At 38.5% G+C, this 24,707-nt stretch overlaps 1 protein-coding gene across 1 annotated transcript in view; it reads right to left on the bottom strand.

Annotated features, from left to right (window-relative positions):
* Nucleotides 1–24,707, bottom strand: part of TMPRSS15 (transmembrane serine protease 15) — a 111,803-nt gene that overhangs the window by 14,725 nt on the left and 72,371 nt on the right. The window contains exons 18-22 of the mRNA XM_045785712.2: nucleotides 23,396–23,506; nucleotides 21,763–21,895; nucleotides 7,227–7,322; nucleotides 3,907–3,956; nucleotides 3,564–3,738 (exon numbers count right to left, since the gene is read on the bottom strand). Coding sequence (XP_045641668.2) covers nucleotides 3,564–3,738; nucleotides 3,907–3,956; nucleotides 7,227–7,322; nucleotides 21,763–21,895; nucleotides 23,396–23,506 — 565 coding nt within the window. The remainder of the gene's footprint in view (nucleotides 1–3,563; nucleotides 3,739–3,906; nucleotides 3,957–7,226; nucleotides 7,323–21,762; nucleotides 21,896–23,395; nucleotides 23,507–24,707) is intronic.

Consider the following 24,707-nt stretch of genomic DNA (forward strand, 5'->3'; position numbering starts at 1 on the left):
TCATTAATTGACTTCTCCCTGAACTCCAGACTCACATGCCACATGCCAGTTGACCAGTATCATTTGGGTTTTATCAGGAAGTCCTAAATTCAATATCAAAAACTCAGAACTCTTATTCTCTTGGCAATCCTGTTTCTTCTCATTATCTTCATTTCAGTAAATGATATCAACACACACCCTATTTGTTCAAGCCACAACCCTTGACTCTGCCCTTGCCCTTTCTCTTCATCTGTCTGTAACTCGATCCTCCTGAACTTATGAATGAGATCCAGGCATTTGTCCAGCTTCCTCAGCCACAATCCTAGGGCCACCATTGTTTCTTTCTAACTGGTCTCCCTGGTTTCATGATTGCTCCTCCCAGCAGATTCCTCTCCAGATAATGTCACTCTTCACCTTCCAGATGGTCTCTCATCGCATTTATCATGGCCTCCTTACTCCTCACCAGGGCCTAGGATCTGGTCCTGCCTACATCCCCAATCTTGTTCCTTCCTGTCTGCCAGCTACTTCCTGGCCAGCAGCAACAGCAGGCTTCTTGAGGTTTCTGAAGCAGGCTCCTGCCCCAGAACAATTGAGTTGATGTTACCTTCCCAGAAACTTGCGTTAAGTTTCTCCCTCATCTCTTTAGCTCTTCCTTCAATTTTCATTTGTTGTGAAGCTTTCTCTAAATACTGTATCCAAATAAAGCCCCCAATATTGTAGCAATATAAAAAGTTTTAAAAATAAATATGCTGACCATCTCCTGGGCAAGAATTAGACTCTTCTTTCATGGACCTTTCCTGCACAGGGACAGTAGCACAATAAAAATTTTATTGTACATTTACATAATTCACAGTATGCAAAAGTATTGCATCATCTTACTTTTGTCCTGATAATCACTCCAGGAGGGAGATCTCTTTATGAACACCCTGTGGAGGAGGATACTGAAACGGAGACACCAAGTCACATAAGGTCAATAGCACAAGCAATACCAAGATTCTATCCTCTGGTTTAAAGTCAACCTTGCCTTTAAGCCGCAGTAAAGTTGGTCCATACTCTCCAAATCTTTCTTTTAAGGTTCAAAAAGAAGACAAATCAGTGACAGAGAAAAAGAACAGGCAGAGGGACATTTAATGACATCCATAATGGCTGAGGGATGGGAATGGGAGTGTGAACAGTAAGAACGTAGACAGAAAAGAGCTGCCCAATTAAACCATTTGGCCACCTGCAGGTTAAAACACCAATCTGTTTCTTGGGAACGAAGAAACAATACCACTGAGTGGTTACGGAGAGCAATGCAAGGTTGGTGAGGACGAGTTTGAATTCAGCGCACTTCTATTCATTACAGCTTACACTTGTTTGCTTTCATTCGTATTGAAACTGTGTGAAAAGACATTTTATGTCTTATATGATTGAGCGCGTGTGTATATTAGACAAAACTTTTTTTTTTCCCTTTGGATATTTGTGGCTTAAAAAGATATGATATTGGTAGCATTGACCTAGAGTAAGTACATCTGTAAGGTAGATAAATGAAAGATGTCTCTAATATTACTGCAAGCCTGGCTGACATTTAGAAAGCATATGTTCTGCAAGAACATCAAACGGACTAATTTACCAAATCCAAGGTTGATACGGGAGGTCGCTAACTTACTAAGACCTACCTTTGTGCGATAGAAAATAATGAATCTGTAGCTAAAGATACCTTTTACTTGTAAATTGGGCTTAGGTTACCCACTTGTGACATACCAAGGCATAGAGCATGACTAAGTGAAAGTTAAGGTCACGTTGAACAGGGATGGGAAAATTGACTGCGATAGACACTTGCGGTGTAGTTGAAAACAGATTAGAGTATAATTATCAAGAGGCACAAAAGTTGCCAAGGGGCAGTCTAGGTATGGGGGAGGCTAGTTTACTCACCCAGATAGAGGGTGTGATGCATACAATCAGAGACCTGTGGGTGTAGACGAGCAGTATCTTGGGTAGTCCTTGTGCAGCCCGGGTGATAGCCCAGCTGGGATCTGGCTATGGGTTCTCATTTCAGATTCTTTGGGTTCTGACTTCAGATCTGCCCTCACTCTGGCCTGATGGGATCAAGCCTTTAATGCTCATTCCCTCTGCCCTTCACCCCCACCTCCCAAACTATCACAACCCTCGGCATCTGACAATTTGTCTCCATCCATCCAAGAACTTTCAACGTTTTTGTGGTAGGGAGTTAATTTTCAGATCTGATAAACGACAGCTGTGTCTTCCGTTGCTGAGCACACGTGGTTCTGTCCTCAGAGATTCTGGATGCTGACCACAGGGAGGCTCATTCTAATCCTTACAGCTCAGGTCATTCTCTGGAGGCTTCTCTTACTCAGTTAAGGGCAGGAAACTGCCCTAGGTCAGGGCTTATGAATTTTCTACGAGGAAGCTACCTTTTTTCCTAGCCAAATTCAGAAGTGTTAGAATGGGATTACCTAGAAAGGTGCCTTCTTTCAGGCAAAAGCAGAAAATCAACATGTTCCTGGGCTCAAGAATATTTATTTTCTCCTGTCCCTCGCCCACGCTATTTTCCCTGTGGCACTGCTTTGGGTATGTCTGCTTCTACAGGGAGAAGATAGATCCTAGAATTCAACATGTATTTTGTCATATGATGCAAGCAAAAAACAGTCAGATACGGTTTGATAATACTTCTAAATTTTAGTTATGGGTAGCATCAAAATAGATCTGACTGGAGAAGAAAATGTTTTTATTCTAATTCACAGCAAAGTCCTTCCACATGAGCTTTTAGAGCACAGTTTGTTACTTGAGGGCAATTTATTTATTTATTTATTTATTTATTATTATTTTTTTTAATAATGATTTTTTATTATATTATGTTAGTCACCATACAGTACATCCCCGGTTTTCGATGTAAGGCTCGATGATTCATTAGTTGTGTATAACACCCAGTGCACCATGCAATACGTGCCCTCCTTCTACCCATCACCGGTCTATCCCATTCCCCCACCCCCTCCCCTCTGTAGCCCTCAGTTTGTTTCTCATAGTCCATAGTCTCTCATGTTTCATTCCCGCTTCTGATTACCCCCCCTTTCTTTTTCCCTTTCTTCCCCTACTGATCATTCTAGTTCTTATGTTCCATAGATGAGAGAAATCATATGATAGTTGTCTTTCTCTGCTTGACTTATTTCACTAAGCATTATCTCTTCCAGTGCCGTACTTGAGGGCAATTTAAACATGCTTTTTTGATACAGACGATTTCTGACATGAAATATTGGCCTGATTGAATGATATCCAGTGCAACTTATACATTAAATACGAATTTTACACCTTGAAAAATGCTTACCTCATGTAGGTAAGAATTTCAGTTTTTATGTATGTGGGAAACACAAGAGTATGCAAGTACCTGATGAAGAATGATTTTTCATTTAACTTTCTCATTTTTATGTACGATTTTAATGGGAAAATGACTGGGACTCTATAATGTCATTAAGAGCTGGATCATGTCCCTGATGGGATGATTTTGTGAGGCTGCACGAAACGGGATGCACGGTGTCTGCTGTAGTCCTCTCCCTTGGGAGGGGACACTGTGACGTCACACTCACCCATAGACGCAGTGTGCCGCAGACACCAGCCAGTCACTGCTGACGAGAGAAGCACCACAGAGCAGTTGGCCATTATAATAAAGAGCAACCGCCCAGGGCCAGGCTCCTTCTTGGGCATTATTTCCTCCAACGATCTTTGGGCTGACTTCTCGGGCCACCAGTTTGTTTCCACATGCTATTAAAATAATTGAAGAAAGAGCATCTATTTTATTTTGGTGGATTTCCTCTGATCATGAAAACTGAGTGGATCACTACAAAACAACTTCAGGCACGAGGCCCACTCTATTCAGAATTTTAAAGGGGAGGCTTGAAGGAAAGAAAACATGACAGAATGTTGACTTACACTTATGGTTACACTGTAACAGGATCAGTGAATCTTGGAAACACTGTTTACTGTAATAGAAGAACAATTATATTTCAGAAATTGTGCACCTGACATTTTAAAACAGAACATAGTGTACAATATCTTATTTTTTTTAGTAGAATTAACCTTTAAATGTAAGTATTATATATGAAACGTGGAGAGGCTGACAGGCACAGCAGGAATTTAAACTTCAATAGAACTGAGTTTGAGCCCTTAACTCTACCACTTACATGTCATGTGATTTACATACGTTGCTCAGTGTCCCTGAGATTCAGTTTTGTCGACCATAAAATGGGGGCAATAGGACTTACTTTACTGGAATTTTGTGAGAAGTAAAAGAAATATTTGCACTGGAGTTATTGTGCCATATACACAATGACAATTCAATAAATGATAGTTGTTATTAGATTGCTTGAACCAACCTTGGATTTCATCATTGTATAATACAGAATATGTCTCAGTATGGCTAAGCAGACAACTATTCAGTGCCCTGCACTGTGTGAAGCTGTGTACTCCTCTCAGAAAATTCAACAATTAATGAACCACAGTCCCTGCTTTCAAGGGAAACAAACATATAAACAGGAGAACATAAAGTGTAGGCATACATAATTTAAAAACTCACTACTTGTTTAAATATTTGGATATCGCATTTTTTTCAAAGCTGAGAATTCTATTTTAAACAAAAATTTAAACCAAGGAAAATAGTTTAAAAGTGTGTTATGCTTCCTGACCACTAGAGATCAGTATAATACAAGGAATTAAAGTATTTGCCCACACTCTTTCCTGATGGAGCTACAGGGAATACTTGTCACATTGAAACAAACACAACACATGCAATTGTCATGATTTCTATTTATATATTTAACTGCATCTGTTGTGCATATTATTTGGGTGTTTGAAATTTTAGGGAAAACCAAAACAAAAAACACAAAACGAGACCCCAAATCCATATGAGATCAAGTACAGGCAAAGCGATTCAGTGTTTCTGGAACCTACAGGATAAATTTATTTGAAATTACATGCATTCATATTGTCCAATTGACATATCCTTTAGAAGGTAATTTCAATTGAAATATAAAAAATATACTTATGTTTTATTAATAAGCAATGTGCATGCATGTGTATCTATGTACATATGAGTGTATCAATATATGTTCATAATTCCCTAAAGAAGAAGCCCTAATAAACTGCCCTTCTGTTTATACTCACAGTTGGGAGAGAAGTAGTTTCTAAGATGCTTTCCAGCATACTTTCAAGTTCATCCAAGCTCTTTTTACAGCTACAGTACTCATCAGTGAAAATCCATATTCAAAACAGCTAAGCATTCTTAGATATTAAATGATGCCTAATACTCTGTGGTATGTACAGAACTGATGAGATTGTTTTTAGCAAGCACAGAGAAGTTTAATAAACTTTTAAAATAAAAGTAACTATTAAGTTAACCAGAAAACGGAACTGAACTTTGCCCTTCATTCCCCATGCATTCAGTTAGTTAAACTTTTCATGCGCAAACACACATGCAGGGTCTCAGTGTAGAGGAAGAAATTGCTTAGTCTCGGGTCAGAATGAGCAGTGAATCACACTTTGTCCAGGTATATTTAGAGAGAGTGGAAGGAAATAGAATTATGGTCCTGGCCTTTGGTCCTGGAACCAGAGCTAACTTAGCCTTCTGGACATGAAGAAAGACAATGCCATGATCCTGTGTCTCTCTCTCCGCCCCACGGGGCACTGTTGTGATATAAACGGATGGGTCCATTTCCGTCGTACTGACAAAACGAACTAATTTCTCTCCCAATATATGCCCAATGACATGGCCTTTTTTGTTGTTGTTGAAAAGGCTATGCTTTTTCCTTCTTCCTCCTTCCAGAACTGCTATTTAAAGTGAGCTGTTGCCTTGGGGAATTTAGAAGATTGCATGGTAAGTACAGTGGAAAAGCAGAGGGATGTGGGGTTGCCCAAGCTTTGAAAACTTGTCCAAGTCACTTTTCGACACCATGCTTCTGTTCCCTCGGCCTTCGGGGGCAGCACTACTCTCTAAGTCATAGCCCTCCTTCGAGTAACATAAGCATAGACGGTAGGGACATCAGTGATGCTGGCACTTTGTTGATAAGCATGGAATAACCGACTTCTGCTCTGAAACATGCACATAACTGAGATGAATTAAAAAAATTTGTTTCCTTTCTTTTTCTTATTCTTAAAAGTCTACAAGATACAAATAAAAGAAATTTTCAGTGTGCAAGCTGCTCAAGATTTATAATGCTGATGTAAATTTAGACATGCTTCTAGAAGGAAATCTAGAAATCTGCTTTCTCACTTGAAAGTGCTTTGCCTCACCCTCTATGAGACTAATAACATCGGTCAAGGCCCAGCAAACATTCATATGAAACATTCAATTGCAAAGCCCTTGGCACTAAAAATACTCTTTTATCAATTTGTTTTACTGGTTGAGCTCACAGACATGATGACTTTTCATGAATAGCTGAATAATTACATAATTTCATTTTTCACCATTAAGTATGTTATTCAAAAATCTGCAAGCTAATGCACCAGCAATGACATCTTAAATCTTTGTCAGTAGTTAAGGCTTCTTCTTGAAGTTACTGTCTCCCCCGCCCCCCAACCCAAAGCTGGCCTTTATAATGGAACTGTAAAATTCAAAAGCCCGTTTCAACAAAAATATCATTAACGCCCAAACAGAAGAAATGACATAATGTAAGCTAAACAGATCTTTGAATACAGAAAGGATGTTGCTTTTTAAACATTACCAAATGCTATAAAAATGAACCTAATTTTAAAGAGCAAAAGAGAATATGTAAGCACAACTGTAAGTCTGGTCTCCTTCACTTAATGTTCACGTTCTCTTTGCTAAATACCATGACTTTCCCTCTTCTCTCTTCTCTTCTGTTGAGAGCTAATTTGTGTCGCCCTCTTCAGGCAAACAGTGGACTTACTTATCCCAACTCTCACAATTCTATTCTCTGGGGGTTTACTTGTTTATGAATCTGAAGGTAAGGCTAGAAAGGACATAGAAGTGAAATTTATTGAATCTCTGTCATTTTGCTGCACAATTCTGTATGCAAGATTTCATTTGACTGTCTTACCATATACATGAGGGTTAGGCAATGTTATCGGATAGAATCAATTAGGTACTATTTGCGATTATCTGAATAATAAAAAACATAAATAACTTTCAAGATTATATGGCTAGTATATGGTGGCATTAAAATCTGACACGTTTCAAAATCTATCTTCTTTCCAGCCCATGTACAATTAGTCCAAGAACAGATTTGGGGACTCACCTTGGTGTTAGTATTAAGCTGCCGTTAGGGTCTGTGTTTAATTTTACAAATGGTCCATTTCCAGTAGAGAAGATTGGCGTTGATGAGTTTCCACTCCTAGGGAAAGACACATGGAGACAAAACAAAAGCACGAATAAAGACCCAAAACCTAAATTTCTAGTTATTTAATGCTGTGGAAATTGGAAAAAAATTACGGGATCCCATACAAAAAGACTAACATTTTAATATAAAACTTCAAAAGTTTTACTGCCTAAAAGATGGTATAAATCAGTAGAAGAAATGTCCATAATGACATAAAATATAATTTTAATTTTTGTGTAATACCTCTGGTTGTTTGCATGTTCATATACTACTTAACGAAGTTAAAATCAGTGCATATATTACTTGGGTATCTGATTTCTTTCATTTGACTTTTGTATGTTATTCGATAATTTCCACAATGATCAATTTTAATGACAACCTCACAGAATCACTGCACCATAATTTATTAAACTTTTTTCCTGTCTAGTGTAATCCGTCTTTTAAAAAATGCATGTAGCTTAAGAACAACCTAGTAAAAGAACATCTTCCGTGTTTGCTTTTCCAAATGTTTCTTTGTTCTTGATATTTCATTCAATTCAAAGTCTAACAAGCCCTAATGTAAAGCCAGAAGCGATGTGATTACTCTAAAAAGAGAACATGTAGCCTGGACCTCCAAGTGTCAACTCATGGGTCAGGGTGGGATAGAAAAAGAAACACTCTTCATTAGTAAGACATCACCTTACTAATCTTTCTTATCCCTGAAAACATGTTACACCCACGCTCTCAACTGTGAATGTAATTAAACATTTCTTTCTGTTATCCTGACTCTCTTCCCTAGGCTTAGCTGGAAACTTTTTTTTTTTAAAGATTTTATTTATTTATTCGACAGAGATAGAGACAGCCAGCGAGAGAGGGAACACAAGCAGGGGGAGTGGGAGATGAAGAAGCAGGCTCCCAGCGGAGGAGCCTGATGTGGGACTCGATCTTGGAACGCCGGGATCACGCCCTAGGCCGAAGGCAGACGCTTAACGACTGTGCTACCCAGGTGCCCCTTAGCTGGAAACTTTTAGCTTCTCAGTTCCAAATCTTGTTTCCTGCTTTCATTTATTTCAGATTTTAATCCTCGTATAAAACTATGTTTTTAGGCTGGAAACATCACGGTTGCTGCGAACTTCTAATGATACGGTTTTTACCTTTTGGAATAACACAAAAGATTCACCCATTGCCTCTTCAAAAGAAGGTCCAATGTCTTCCCCATGCTGTAGCCAACACTGACCCTTTTCTGTGTATAGGGAATTTCCAAGGAACACTTATGGCTGTTATGATCAATAAGAAGAAAAGAACTAGGATGAGAGTATTTCCTGTCTCTTTCAAATGGGACAATATCTCAAAAAAACTGAAAGTGTTTCTCTGGTACCTTTCATCCACTGAACAGAGAACTGGAAAATGGAGCCTATATTTAATGTCCCAGAATTCAGCATCTTGCACTTTAACGTTATAAACAGATAAAAATAACTCTAGCACCCAAATCAATGACTATTCATTTAATAACACCTGAAATGAGTTTGCTAAAGGGAGAATGAGTTCTGTTACTGTTATTGTTACAGATTAAGGCATTCCCTCCAGGTAAGCAGAAGCATCATCTTATTAAGTATTTATATAAAATGTATTTGTTATAGTTCAGAAAACAAAATAGGCATAAAGATCTCAGAAGCCAGCAGAGGGTACAGAAGCCAGGAATGCTCTGGGTCAGGAAGGACTATAATAGAGGGACGTTATATTTAAGGACTCGTACGTTTAGGGAAGAGAGAATGTGCATCAAAACGGATTTAGAGGACTTTGAATTTTACCGTTGGTGCAGCTTTTGGTAGGCTTCATCACACTAATCTTGGCTTTTAAGACAATCAAGGCACACCTATCCACTTTGATGAGGCTTTAGTGCTGATTTTGCTTGCAGGCTCCACACACATCATGATGATTGGTTGACTGGTGCTCGTCTTTGCTGCAAGGGTGGGACCTAGTTACTCTCCATTCTCCCTTTTAGACCTATCTCTTCTTTTATTGCTTTTGGTCATGTTGTTAGGACTTAGTTGGACAGGTCAGGGCCAGGGTCCCCAAAAAGAAGATATGGAATTGGTACAGCTAAAATAAAACAGCACTGACATCCTGTTTTCCAGCTTAGACAGGACCACACTGACATTCTGCTTTGCAGCCTTTGCAGAAGTGACTTCTACAAAACGTCCTAAAATAAGACAATTAACCCTCAGGCATTTGTCCCTATCATAGGCAAGGGGGAGTTAAGACCTAAGCCCCCAGATGTCAGCAAAAGAAAGTCCATCAGCACATAGACATTAACCTAATAGGTAGAAGGATATGTGACCAAAGCCTTGATTGGCACGACTCAGCACACCCTGATTGCTTGAGCTAGTTAGGCAAAACGGCTCATAAAATCCCGTAAACTTAGGAACTCGGAGGGCAACCCTCTCCGGGGCTCCCTCCCTCTCCAGAAACTTAATATTCCTGCTCAATAGACTCTGCTTTGCTGCCCACCACTCTTCGTCTGGTCTACCTCTTCGTTCTCCAAGCGGCGTGACCAAGAACCGCGGGCACTAAACGCAGGAAATTCCTGCAACAATATTATCAATATCATTATTCTTCTGAATTTTTACATGTGTTGGACATTCTTCTAGGTAGTTTTCTATGCTCCTGAGTCTCATGACCAAGGATTTCGGAAGTGTATTCTCCAGGCAAGCAGAGCCCCCAGAGAAGGTGTTAGAAATGCAAATTGCCTTAGCCCCACTTCAGACCCCCTAGTTCAGAAACTCTGGGGGCGGGGTCCAGCCATCTGTCTGTTAAACATACCCTCCAGGTGATTTTGTTGCTGGCAAGTCAGGGAACCCCTGTCAACCCCAAATATAATATCTGTTTTTCACTCGTTCAGAGGTCTGCTTTTTGACTTCCAAAATGACCTCTAGTTACTTGGTAGGCAATTTGTTTTAAGACACTGATAAAGTTAATTCGTATTTCAGGCCCCACAAAACAGAGGCCACGCAGTGGGTGAGGCCACGCAGTGGGCGGGCCCACGTCACAAATCTAAACCTGTCAGCCCACACAGGAAGGGCCTCACTGTGAGGAATCTCCATCTACACCAATCACGATCTTCCAACTCAGCTTTAGCGAGCTTACTTGACCCCGGAAGATAGGACCTGCTAAGCTTACACGGAAATTCCAGACTTCCTAGCCAGTCATGTCCTGTGGCCTCTTCTACCATTCTGCAAAACTCCCTCTTGCCCGAAATCACTCAGAAAGGCTGCTCCAGGGCCTGTGAGGCGCTGCACCACCCCGATGGGGAGATTGTTTTCCCCTGAATAAAGGACATCAAGCTCAACACTAAATTGTTTCCGTTTTGTCATTTGACAAGATTCAGAACTGCATAGGGGGACGTCTTGAAGGGTAATTCATTAAAAATGTATCTCAGAGGGGCGCCTGGGTGGCTCAGTTGGTGAAGCGTCAGACTCTTAGTTTTCGCTCAGGTCATGATCTGGTGTTGGACTCAACTCTCGGTGTGGAGTCTGCTTGAGATTCTCTCTCTCCCTCTGCCTCTGCCCCCCGCTTTACTTCTCCCCCTGCTCCTTCTCCCCTGCCTCCCCCCCCCACAGCTTGTGCACACTTTCTCAAATAAATAAAATCTTTAAAAAATATATTTATATATATATCTCAGGGATGTGGATTTAACACTTTTCCATGATCTCTACCTGTTTTTTACTCTATCCCTTGACTATCTCTCTTTCTCTCTTTTTTAAGATTTTATTTATTTGAGAGAGCAAGAGTGCACGCATGCGCACAAGTGAGGGGAGGAGCAGAGGGAGAGGCAGAAGCAGACTCCCCGCTGAGCAGGGTGCCTGATGCTGGGCTTGATTCCAAGACCTGGGGATCATGACCTGGCCAAAGGCAGAGGCTTAATTGACTGAGCCACCCAGGTTCCCCTCTTTGTTTTTTTTTTTTTTTTAAATTAAGTAAGATCTACACCTAACTCTTGACTCCGACGTTAAGAGTTGCATGTTCCATCAGCGGAGCCAGCCAGGCACTCTGATTAGCTCTTTTAATACAGACCCTGAGAAGATGCATTAATGTCTCTGGAAATTCAAAACAAAATGTGGACAAAATTAAATTGAAAAAATATTGAAATGTTATTTATAAATGTGTTTTTAAAATCTAGTATGTATTTACTACACACTTACGCTGGCATACTATGATGGGATTGGCAGGTAAATTTTTAACATAAGCCTATTCTAGGAGAAAAAAAAAAAGACTAGAGGCAAAGCTTTACGAATAAAGAATATTTAGTAAATGCTAATACTTCTACCCTTGGATTCTCAAATGTTGTTCCATAGTGATGTTCTCACTATCTGGCAGAGGGAAAAAAAAATTAAGATTATACATGCACATGGAAAAAAAAGACATGAAGTTTATATTCTGAGGTTGTCTTTACATTTCCTCATGTAAGTCCCAAACTCACATGAGGAAACAGACTGCAGTTAATACTACAGATATATTCTTTTGAATATAGAACATAGAACAGAATAATTGAAATGTTCTTTTGGAAAAAAATCATAGAGTATTCATGTAATTAGTTTTGTGTCGTACATACTGATGTCAGCAGCCCGAGAGTGGTGTCTAGAGCCATCAGGTCATACAAACATTTCCAGGTGTCAGTGCTGGATGCTAGAATTTGGAACTTAATTTGAGACCGACTACTTGCATTTCAAATCCTGCCAAATTCAACTCATCCTTTTTTCGGACTGAACACAATTTATTCCAGTTTGTAGACACAGTAAACAGAACATAAGCTGCAGAGAAAGTTTGCAATAAACTATTTCTTATTTTAAGAAATGACGGAGACAATAAAATATATTTAAGATGTTCTTGGCAACACAAAAGGTTAGCAACCTTTTATTGTCACCATTTATTTTTGAAAAACAAATCCCAGAACAACTGAAAAATTGAGTTGTTGAGAGAGAATACACTATATTAAGTTCTGCAGTTAAAGCACGCCACTGAGTCACTCCCTGCCTCAGTTTCCTTTTCTTGCAACAAAACTGGTTTTTAATTTTTAGAGAGGCACTCTGTCAAGATCATGGCTGGGAGTTTGCATTTTTTAAATTCTGAAAATTTTAGCTCTGCAGACTTAGCTAACTACCACACATTTGCACAGCTGTTTGGAATCGGTAGAAATTTGGTATCACATAGAAACATGCCCATATAGCATTACCATGTTGACATGTTAATGCCTCCTGATTACCTATTTCTAAACCTTCATTACCATTCTTACAGGTTATGCACCCTCACAGGGCTCCCCTGGCTTCAGGAAAACCTTATTCTATGTGAGAAAAGAAGCATAAATGCAACCCACCATCATTATTTTTTAAGGTCATATACAGAATATGAAAATACACTCAGAGATGGATTCCACGGAGCATAAGAAGGAGATTCTGGAGGGTCTTGTACAGTATTAAATCTTCTGCGTCTCTTCTCAGGCCTGCTTGGGTTTCCTCTTTTGTCTTGCTCCTCAGACTGTATTTGCCGTGATAAGAATTTCTCCCTGAAGCAGGAGCTTAGGTAGGGACGTGTTAAGCTGTTGGACACACTAAAGCTAAACAGAATAATAACAGATGTTGCAAACACCGCAGCCAGGCACTGTCGCTCATTTCACACCCCAAAAGGCTTAAGTCATGAATGGAGCCAGGTGGGATTAGTCTGAAAAGGGTTTTATAGAAGGATGGACCTTCTTTTTCAGGAGGGAACGAAGGGGATTGATTTGGCCGGGAAGAAGGTGGGGAGAGCGTTTGAATAGGCAGGGGAATGGTGAATGAAAGGGGTTTGAGGCAAAGGATGGCAAAGCGTCTTACTCAGAGTCGGGACATGCTGGTTCCATAAACAGCATGACTGAACAGCACACGTTTCAGCTCCAATTGCTTATTCCTTTACCACATTTATCACAACACACCTAGACATGCCCTGACACTGCCATAGTTAGCAAATAGGTAAGCTGAATTATTTTTAGATTTTCTGACCTCAACTCCTAAGATTTTGTGATACACAGAAGGGGAAAAAATGCCAATAGAAAAAACTTCACCTAATCAATTTCCTCCTTCATGCAAGCTACTGTATTAAGAACAAGAGAGAAACTGATGGGTCAGTCGGTCCATAGCTGTTCTGTAACATGCCACAGATGTAATGATATTAAGAAGAAAACAAATTCCTGGCATTTCCTACCTCAAACGTGGCTAAAAGAAATAAAACTTAGGGGAGATTGTCAGAGACAGGAGCCTTTGGCGAACAACTTGGAGAATGTGGTCTTAATCCCTTGTACTATCTCCTTGACTCATTTGTAACTTTGTTTTCTTAGCTGCCATTGGAGTTTATTTATTTTTGGGTAGGAGGCATACGACATACACCTCTACATTTACTATGAGGTTTTCTCAGTGCACACATTTCTTTTTTCCAAGTTTTTATTTAAATTCCAGTTAGTTAACATACAGTGTAATATTAGCTTCAGGTGTAGAATTTAGTGATTCAGCACTTAAATGCAACAGCCAGTGCTCATCACAAGTGGCCTCCTTACTCCCTCTCCCCCATTTAACCCATCTCCCCCGCCCACCTCCCTCCCAGCAACCATCAGTTTGTTCTCTATAGTTGAGTCTGTTTCTTGGTTTGCCTGTCTTTCTCCTGGCCCATGTTCATTTGTTTTGTTTCTTAAATTCCACGGATGAGTGAAATCATATGGTATTTGACTTTCTCTAATTGACTTATTCTGCTCAGCATTAATACTCTCTAGCTCCCTCCACGTCATTGTAAATGGCAAGACTTCATTTTTTTTATGGCTGGGTAATGTCCATTGTATATATGTGCAACCTCTTCTTTATCCATTCATCAGTTGATGGACATTTGGGCTCTTTCCGTAATCTGGCTGTGGTCGATAATGCTGCTATAAACAATGGGATGCACCGGTGCACATATTTTTTCAATGCATTACTACTTTATAAGGACATGCATGGAGAATTTCCTTTAGAATTTAGTGTCATTGGGGCACCTGGGTGGCTTAGTCGGTTAAATGTCTGCCTTCTGCTCGGGTCATGATCCCAGGGTCCTGGGAATGAGCCCTGCATCAGGCTCCCTGCTCAGCGGAGAGTCTGCTTCTCCCTCTTACTCTGCCCTCCCCTTTCTCATGCACTCAATCTCTCTCTCTCAAATAAATAAATAAAATCTGAAAAAAAAAAGAAGAATTTAGTGTCAGGAGAAATCTGTCTTCCCTGTGGAACTGGTAGCATTTATCCTATCTCATAATTAAAGTGACACAATTTTTAAAGTTTTCCTTTTTGCACAGGTTTTCAGAATCTCAGACACAAATATTAGTAATTGTGCTGTCCCTGTATATTTTATAGATTTGTCTCTTTATTTCTTCAGACCTTATTTTCAGCTACTATTCTATTAATCTTACTGCACATAGCCTTTGTTATAAATCACCTCAGCTTCTTTTGAAAAGGTGAAGGTATAAAGAAAAAAAGAAGATGGAAGGAAATGAGAAAAGAAGGAAGGGAATAGGAAAGGAGGAAGGAAGCAAAAAATAAGGAAGAATGAAAATAAGGGAAAGAGGAAGAAGGAAAAATTAAAGAAAGGGACAGAGGGTATATTCCATTAGATTTTATCGATTTTATTCAAAATGGCCCTTGGTCTCATAGAATATACAGCATTATTTCCAGGTTGAGGAGCTGGAAATAACTTTTAGAAGGGAAATAAAATGAACATGAAAACTTTTGTTATTCATTTCACAGGGCAAAAGTTTTCTCCTGTTCTCAACTATTTCTGTTTTAGAATATAGAAGCTTCCTCACAAATAACAGTGTCTAAGGATACTAGTCCTTTATCTGGTATGTCATTTGCAAATATCTTCTCCCATTCTGTAGGTTGCCTTTTAGTTTTGTTATTGTTTCCTCTGCTGTGCAAAAGATTTTATCTTGATGAAGTCCCAACAGTTCATTTTTGCCTTTGTTTCCCTTGCCTTTGGAGACGCGTCTTGCAAGAAGTTGCTTTGGCCGAGGTTGAAGAAGTTGCTGCCTGTGTTCTCCTCTAGGATTCTGTTGGATTCCTGTCTCACATTTAGGTCTTTCATCCATTTTGAATGTATTTTTATGTATGGTGTGAGAAAGTGGTCCAGTTTCATTCTTCTGCATGTGGCTGTCTGCACTATGTGTTAATTAACTTGAATTTAAACAAAACAAAACAAAAAACCCAAAACAAAACCAGCGTCTAAGGAAATGATAAAGGATATTGGCTTGTATGTAATGAAGTGAGTAAAAAAGTCTTTGAGTAAAAAAAAAAAAAGTCTGTACCGGACTTTTATAGGCTAAAGAGCTATATGTTGTAAAAAATTTATTGGTAGATGACTCAAGTTGTGCCAAACATAAGAGATATTTTCTTAACCCTTTATATGTATGATTATAGTCTCAACAATTTCCTTGCCATATAAATCTCTCTGGGGTTACAAAATAGCCATTAGAGTAGAAGTCAAAATAAGAATTAAAGACAATGAGAATTCTCCCTGAATTGTATGTGTGTATAAATACGACATTTCATATAAAAGAATCCCTTAATTCCCAATAATTAGTTTTCAAATACTTAATGGGAGAAATCAGGAATGAATTTTTCAGAGAAAGCAATAATACCAGGCTGTGGTTGGTGAAAACCAAGCAACAGATTTTTCCCCCCTTTTCACAATATCCTTCTTATAAAGGTTTCTTTAAACTCTCTACTTTTGTTTTGATCTACTGGGCAAGAAAGGTTTTTTTAGAGAAATTAAAATAGACTGGTGTCAGAAAGACAAACGAAGGAGTCCTCTGGATTAAGTCAGAGATGGTCCCCTTTTGTTTTTGATACCAGATGAAATCAAACTGCCAGACTTTAGAGATGGTTTGTATAAGTTCTCTGGTTTCTACTGAAACAAGTACACAAAATTTCATGGGTTCCTTTGAGACAACAAGATCGCGGGGGACTCTGCAAAGACCCAAGATCTTTAGGCCCCACACTAGCCAAGGTCTGGGGTCTGTGAAGCTACTTGTTGTCCATGATAATAAGTAAGAGGTTTGTAATTAGATCAGAAATAATTACATATTAACTTTTACTAACCTGTAATTGAAATTTAGTCCTTCCTTCTTATACAAATGTAGGTGACTAACCACAACATTGGTAGCAACACCTATAATTTTGTGACCAAAACAAACATTGCAGTTGGTGCATACATCTAAAAATATCATTTATGCTCATTTTTTATCTTAGAGTAATCATTAGAACCACCAGTATATCTTATCCAATGCCTAAATAAATACATAATACCATATCATATTTAAAATATTTTGCTAGTTATTTTTTTATTTTTATTAATTTTTTTTAAGAGAAAGAGAAAATGCCCTTGAGTTGGGGGGTGGGCAGAGGGAGAGAGAGAATCTCAGGTGGACTCCATGCCTAGCGCATAGCTCCTGTGGGGAGTCCCTTGCAGGGCTTGATCTCACGATCCTCAGCTGAACTAGTGTCTAATGCTTAACCAATTGGGTCACCAGCAGCCCTTTGATAGTTATTTTTTAAGGAAGTTAATTTCCTTTGTGATTATGTGTATTTTATTTTTTACACTTAAATAAATCAAAGAAGAAGTTAGTAAGTTTCAGCAGACTGCCAAAAGAGTCCATGACACGCAAAAGACGGTTAAGAAAGCCTACCCTAGATTGCGGTTCTCAAACTTCAGCATCAGAATCACCTGAAGGGCTCGTTCAAACACAGTTTGCCAACCCTACTCTAGACTTGCCCATGAGTAGGTCTCAGGTGCAACTCCAGAACTGGCATTTCTGTACATTCATTCCAGGCTTGCAGGTGCTGTTAGTTTGATCCTAAAAATCCAACTTCAAAACCATTGACCACACTGAATCCAAATGTCTGTGTAAAAGACTGGGTGATTCTAACTATAACCAGGTTTGGGGTTGCTGAACCCACTCTTGGATTACAAATCAGTTGTACACTTGCTTTCACTCCCTTGCCCATCACAGACAGAATTTCCTAACCACTGTGCTTTTCATAATCTGGTAAACGATAAATTTACTAAATATGAATCTTAGAAAGTTATAAAATTACTATGCTTTTGCCACAATTATTTTCTCCTTACATATTTTTAGTTAATTCATTTCTAATTTTAAAATAAGAAAAATATCAGAGTTATAGTTTGTCTATCATGCAAATGATCAACTTTTTTGCTTGGTCAATTAAACCAAGTAAAATTAATTTTTTCTACCATCTTGCCCACAACATGCCCTATCTCATCCTAGGAAAGTAGCTAAGATTATGATAAAAATTTCCTTTGGTGCTAAACTTTCAAATTAAAAACTTAAAATAATAGACAATAGTATTTCTTTCTTTCTTTGTGCAGTTAGCAAATACAAAAATAAATCATTTAAAGTTAAAGTTAGTAGTTAAATTTTTTCTACTAATTCCTGTATCTTATCTTTGTTATCGTTCTGTGTTAAGGCTTTTCCCACATAGTTGAAAATCTGGGGACAATGACAGGAGGTATGGACAAGAACAGGAATACTTTTTGCCTACCAATTTTTAAAACTACTATGAAACACAGGTCCTATTTTCAGTTTTCCAGGACCCAGCGTTAAATTGTGGATACAAATTGGTGGTGGTGCCTATAGAGGCTATTAAGTCACTAATGCTCTGTTTATTTGGAAGGCTTATATAAACAATATCTTACCCCCTCTCCCCAGCAGTTTCAAAACACCTCTGAAATGGAAGAACTTGAAGTAATTTTTTTTTTTTTTATTTTGGATTTGAGAATGAGAGGCTCAACTTGAGGCTTCTGACATTGGAACTGAAGGTATCTTGCACGGGACAGCTACTGAATTTAAAAATTAACAGCAGCTCCCCATAAGCAGCCTGATAGGGGAATGTATCACCAACTCTATTTTTAAGACGTTAGTATTTCCTAAATTCTGTGAAGCTGCACAGCACAGATGACTTCTAGTTTTTAATGGCTTGGCAAGGCAAACCAACCACACAGTTCATTTATTGGGTTAGTAACGAGGTAGTGTGCTTTCCTAGGAAATGTTTTAAAAATCATTACCCTAAGTTTCTTTAACATTTATCCTTGCATTGGTGTAAAATGTTTCCTTTCATACTTTGATCAGAGACATGAAAGTGTTATTTAAAGTACTTTTTTACTTATGCATGCTATAAATGGCAGGGAATGAAAATGTTTCATTTAAAAGAGGGAAGGCTGATGAAATCTGCCTCACATGATTTACTAGAATCTTTGGGGAATTGCATTTTGTACCCTATCTGCATAAATAATCTTGAGAGACTACAGTGCCTTTTTAATAAATTGACTCCTAAATTACTTTCCACTGTAGCAAACACATCATTTTAAACTCACTAAGTTTTCTTTCGGTTACCATGCGCCAGTCTAGACACATTCTCATTAAGGCTATAACTTTCTTTCAATTACTAGAGCACGATGGAGACTATTTAATAAGTGCAGGCCCAAAGATTAAAGTATTTGCAGAGATTACCTGACTCATTTCTGAAGAAAGCAAGTGCCTGACCTTCATCAAAAATACTGTATCTAAAGCAGTGGGATATACTGTTTGCTTGATACACACTAAAAAATCTAGTTCTTTGTCCCTGTCTCTTGCTGGAAGGACTGTGATTCATAGGATATGAGGTCAGTGAACTAGAGAGTAAAATCTGGCTGGGGAAACATGTCAATGGATAGTACACAGTTGTGTGGGATTGCTCTCACCCACTCAGCTCACCCTGTTTTCTAGAACACCTTCCCTGACATGCCCAAAGCGAGTGATTCTCTTCTACCACATTGTATGTATCATGTTACATTGTCATTACCTTTGTATGTGTCTGTCCCCACCATATTTAAAGCCAAATCCATGTTTTACTCATCTATGGAACAGACACAATATCTTTGCTAATGCTTAAATTTCTGATCCGGGAGTAATCAAAATAATACCTTTATATCAGCAACTGTTAAAAAGTTATAAAGATATATGTTTCCTTTGTAATACATTCTCTCATGCAATTGTAGGAATCCCTAACATATTTCATTCAAATTTTAAAAACTTCTGTCAGTGAAGATGTTGATATTTTAATCTCTGTAAAAGATTCATCTTAACCCCATATGTCCTCCAGGAAACTCTTTAGTTAAGATTCCCAACCAGAAGGAAGGAACTCCTGTGTCTGTAACCATATAAGATACTGGGATCGATGGTGAATGGGAACACAAGCTCTGGTACAGTGAACGCTCCACCATGCAGGGCACGCGGATTCATCACTTGTGGAAACAAGGTCAAGTTACCAATCTCCTTAGCTTAATCTTCACTACATTCCTGAGTCTATAAAACAATGCCTAAGAATTGCTGACAAGTTCAGTAGTGAAAGCAAATGACTTCCTAGGGCTTCACATGTATGAACTTATGACTATTGAAATAAAATCAAAATTAAAGTAGGAATCTGGAATCCATGCCACTTACCCAGTACTTTACTTAAGTGAGAATAAACAAACAACTGTCAGTTTCAATGTTCCGTTGACCCTTCATCAAAAAACATTATTCCCTCTACAGCTTACCTTCCTCTAAGCCTCTTTATGTCTCAAAGTTTCCCATGTTGAAAGAATTTTTGTTAGAATACAAGCTATAATGTATTATAAAAACAATAATATATATAAAGTGCAAGAAGTCTCTGATTAATGCATATAAATCAAATTGAGGATTATTTACATAATGAATGATAAAACTCACATCCTCCCTTTGCTCTTTATTGGGATTTGTTTTCCTGATGAGGTTGACATCACTTGAATGAGGCTTAAATCTGGGGAGTTCTCATTCTGAATGAACAGCATTTTAGGAAGTAAAGGAAGTTGAAAACTCTCAATTGAAATTGTAAGAAATTATGGGGATATTTCTGACATTCTGAATGGGACCTCAACAAATTCTCCTATGGTTAAATACCTATATGTGGTGGTTAGGCACTAGATTGGCATTAATATACAATGTAACTCTCCCAGTCTACTGGAAATTAAATGGCCATTATAAATTACACCAAGACTTATCACTGCATTAATGTTACTTCTAGTGGAAAATGTGTCTTGGGTTAAAAAAATAAACATTTCAAAATAAATTTTGAAAACCTGTGTATAGCATGAAGACTACGTGATTATTAATCAGCTAGAAATAAGGGCCCTTTATAAAGAAAGCAATCAATTATCTTTGATTTTGCTGAACTAGGAACAGTTGAGATCATTGCCAAATGCTGAGGGTATGTGTAGATGCTGACTTTTTCACTTGACCCAAAATTTGTAGAATGGATTAGAAAATCACTCCCCGTCAGGACAGAAGGAAAATGATAATGATCTATAGTTGGACAACTTTGGGCATTTAGATAGCTAGATGTTTCTATTTCATATGCATGTATATTTATATGTAGTGAATAATCTATGGCTTTAACAAATGTTTATTTAATACCTATATTTTGAGACAATGATAAGTCTGAATGTTAGTAATGCAGTAATGGATAAAATAGGCATAGTTCCTATATTTATAGACTTTATAGTGTAATATGACAAGACAAACTAGTAAATAATATAGTGCTATAAGTGATAAAATAACCATCCATGATCTAATATGGTTAAATCTCCCAAATCATGAATACCAAAGGATCAGAATGCTGAATTCGAGTTGACTATGCAACTTAAAAGAAGCAGATTATTATTACTATCCCCTTCTATTTTAAACCTCATTATTTTTGAGACTTATGGGAAGGTAAAAAATGAATATGGTGAACCTGTATATTTGATGTACTATATTATGACAGACTGGAACTATAATAAATTTTAGGTGCATCATTAATATGGAATTATCATTCTCATTATGCTTCTTCAAAAATCTTGAAATTTTACATAACTTTTCTCATAGTACTTATACTGCTACAGATTTTCCAAAAGCATTATTATGGAAATGTCGCAAAGATAACAAAAGCATGTTCTCTAAGGACCCTCGTGATTAGTTTTATACATATACACACACACACACACACACACACACACCACATATAGTGATACAGCGTAGAGTATTTCATTTTCTTTGATTTCTATAGAAAATATTAATGACATGAGAAATGTTCATGTGTAAGCAGACTACAAAACAGCATAACACAATATTTTGTATGATTTTATAATACAGTATTCCTATACACTTACGTTTATATCATATTTATAAAAAGGCTATTAACAGTGGTTGTTTTTGAGAATGGTGTTAATCAAGATTTTTATTTTCTTCCTTTTTCTCATGTGTATTTTCCAAATTCATAACTTCCATAAATTTTAAATGTCTTAGTAAACCCAATTTGATGCCAATAAAAAAGTTAGAGAATCTCTTAAAACAGAACTGAGTAGAATTACTTACCCTAGTCCCAGCAGCTGACAGACATCATTCGAAATCTGGGTGGTCCAGTTGTCAGCACAAGCTACATGCCATATGCTCAGGATTTGGAACTGCACCAAACCATTGTTGCTCATCGTGCCGTTGAAAAGGCGCACTAAAGAGATTCAATCACACACAGGGTCACTTTGACCTAAGTTGTTAAAAGTAAATGATGGACTCTAAACTACATGTGTTGGGACCCCTGGGTGGCTCAGTTGGTTAAGCATCTGACCCTTGATTTCAGCTCAGGTCATGATCTCAGGGTCCTGAGATCGAAACCCCCCAAGCTCTATGCTGGGGGTGGAGCCTGCTTAAGATTCTCTCTTCCCTTCCCTTCCCTTTGCCGCTCCCCCTTCCTTGCTTTCTCTCTCTCTCAAAAAAAAGTAAAGTACATGTGCAATGTTCTTAACATTTAGAGTTTAGAGATTGATTGTAATTTTTCTTAAGAGTGTGTTAAGTTGAAAAATATAAATTTGATAGACTTAACTTTGCTCTTTCATATAGCTATAAAAATGGGAAAGGCAGAGATATGGGAGTTTATTGCCTATCAATACAGAAAATAAGCAGAAAAAAAAGTTATTTGTGAGGAGCATGTCTTACGAGCTAGTCTCTGAAAGAAGGAAAAGTCAAGTTCAGAAACAACTTTAAGCACTCTCCTCCCCACCCCCCATTTCTTTCTCTAGAAACTAGTTTCTTTGGCCTTGTTCTTCAGCTGTTTGGTTTCTGTCGTCTTCCCCACCATCTTACAAGCATGTTGGATACAGTACAAAGGCTGTGAGTGACTAGGCAGGGACTGGGCAAGGCTAAGCTAGTTCATCAAACAGGTGAAACATCAGCCATGATAGTTTTACCACAAACACCATACCGTAATTCTGTAAGTCAGTGTTATTGTTTATATTTTTTTCCCTATTCTGAGCAAAATAAGCATTGACTTTAAAATTAGACAGACTTAAGCTGAAAAGGCAACTCCAGCCCTTACAAGGTGTGTGGTCTTTGACAGCCACGGAACTTCTCCAAGCCTCAGGTTTCTCGTGGCTAAAAAGAGCTAATTCTTATTATGTTCAGATTGTTTTACAGTGCTGTGTTGTAGTGTGTGACACATAATAAGTAGCATTACGTATTTGCTTAGAAATAAAAGCAAGACATATTAACAGTAGCCACTGCTCATCACATTACAGAGATCTAGAAGTGGGCTAGACCAAGGACTCAACAAAGCAGAGGGAGTAGGTACTGAAGAACCAAGGACGCAAGGGAACAAGTCTAACACAGCTCTAAGTAAACATGAGGGGGTCTCCCGTGCAGGCAATGGGCAGAGTATCAGTCATTAAGGGCGGTATGAGAGGGCCTGGTGCAGGCCATTGTCTCTGTGATATTTTATACTTTCTATGGCAATATGGGTTGTCCTAGACTTATAGTTACTAAATGTCAAATTTAAATAGACAAACAAAAAACAGGGGTCTGCATGTGAACTTTTCTCCTAACCAGAATAACGTTGGAGGTGCTAAAATCGCTGGGGGATGACCACACCCAAAAGCACCAAAACGTGTCCCGATAAACACATTCCTAAATGTAGAGGCTGAAGCGACAAAAGTGTTTTCCTAAAAACAGAACATACCGCAATGTGCTTCATCTGAGCCATCCGTACAGTGTGGACGACCGTCACAGAGACTCATCAGGGGAACGCACTCTCCATTCTTACACTGAAAGTAGTCTTCCTTGCAGGGCTCTAGAGAGAGAGAATATTCATGTGTAGGGTGAAGAGGTGACAAGTAGATGATCCTGTGGTATCCATCCCACTTCTGCCGCTTTACACATCAGCCTTTTCCTGCAGTGCACGGTTGAGCTAGGTTTAATAGCAACTAAGACTATATACACTTAGTTGCTCAGAATAGCTCTGCAATAATAGTGTCAAAGCCAGAGATGTGGCTTGAGACAAGTGTGGATAAAACCTTAGGCATCTTCTTTGCAGCAGAGCACAGAGAAGTTCTAAGAGATGGCCAAGAGGTTTAGGATACACGCCTCCCTCACAATCTCTGTTAGTCTGTTCAATAAACTCCTCCACCCCAAACGAACATGCAAGCAACAACCATTGGAATGTTACACAAGCATAAAAAGATCTATTGATCCCACCATCCAAATGATACATCCGAACCTATACCATAGAGAAATGTGGAAGTTGCCTTCGGGAGGGACCAAAGTTGGACCAGGCTGGAAACAGTGAGATCAGTTAAAGCATGGGTCAGGTGGGGAAAAGTAGTCACAAAGAAATGGAATCTCTGCATTAGCAGTAATTGGTTAGGAACTTAAAGATGGAGCTCCAAATAAGTAAGTCAGCATCGGAGTCAAGAGAATGTGATTGGCATATGAAGAAACAGAAGAAAAATGAAAAGGCTGAACAAGGAGGGAATTGAGTGGATCTGGAGGTAGCTGGTGGTTTCCAGAATTCGAGTCGTGCAAAAACAGGCCTACTGGACATATTCATTGTTTGAGGAAAGAGGATGTTGCCGTTTCTGGGAACTGTTTGATCTTACAGGGTTTTATGCAGGGAGAGAAGGGTTTGCTCCCTCAACATGTTTTCTAATTGTGGGCTGGGGAAAGATCGCTACTTGGCAGTACTAGGATCTCTGTTGAAGGCCACATGGGATTTGGCTTCCCTGAGAAGGGAGATAGTAGTTGGGTATGGAGAGGCTTGATGTTTCTTCCCCTACATCATCATGGGTGATCATATGCGGAAGCAACCCTTGATAAAAATAAGGAAGAGGGAAACCTATATTTTGAAAGCTACTATGGATATTACTCATAAACTATTCTATGTTTTCAAGGAGACACAATTCTTGTTAAAGTGGTTTCAAAACTGAACTGTATTAACCTCCGTATGGACTTTCTCAATTTATATTGACCAAATGTAATGGCATTTGAATCATTCC

The sequence above is a fragment of the Ursus americanus genome, chromosome 4 (genome assembly GCF_024610735.1).
Source record: "Ursus americanus isolate L20-20 chromosome 4, mUrsAme1.1.p, whole genome shotgun sequence".
NCBI lineage: Eukaryota > Metazoa > Chordata > Mammalia > Carnivora > Ursidae > Ursus > Ursus americanus.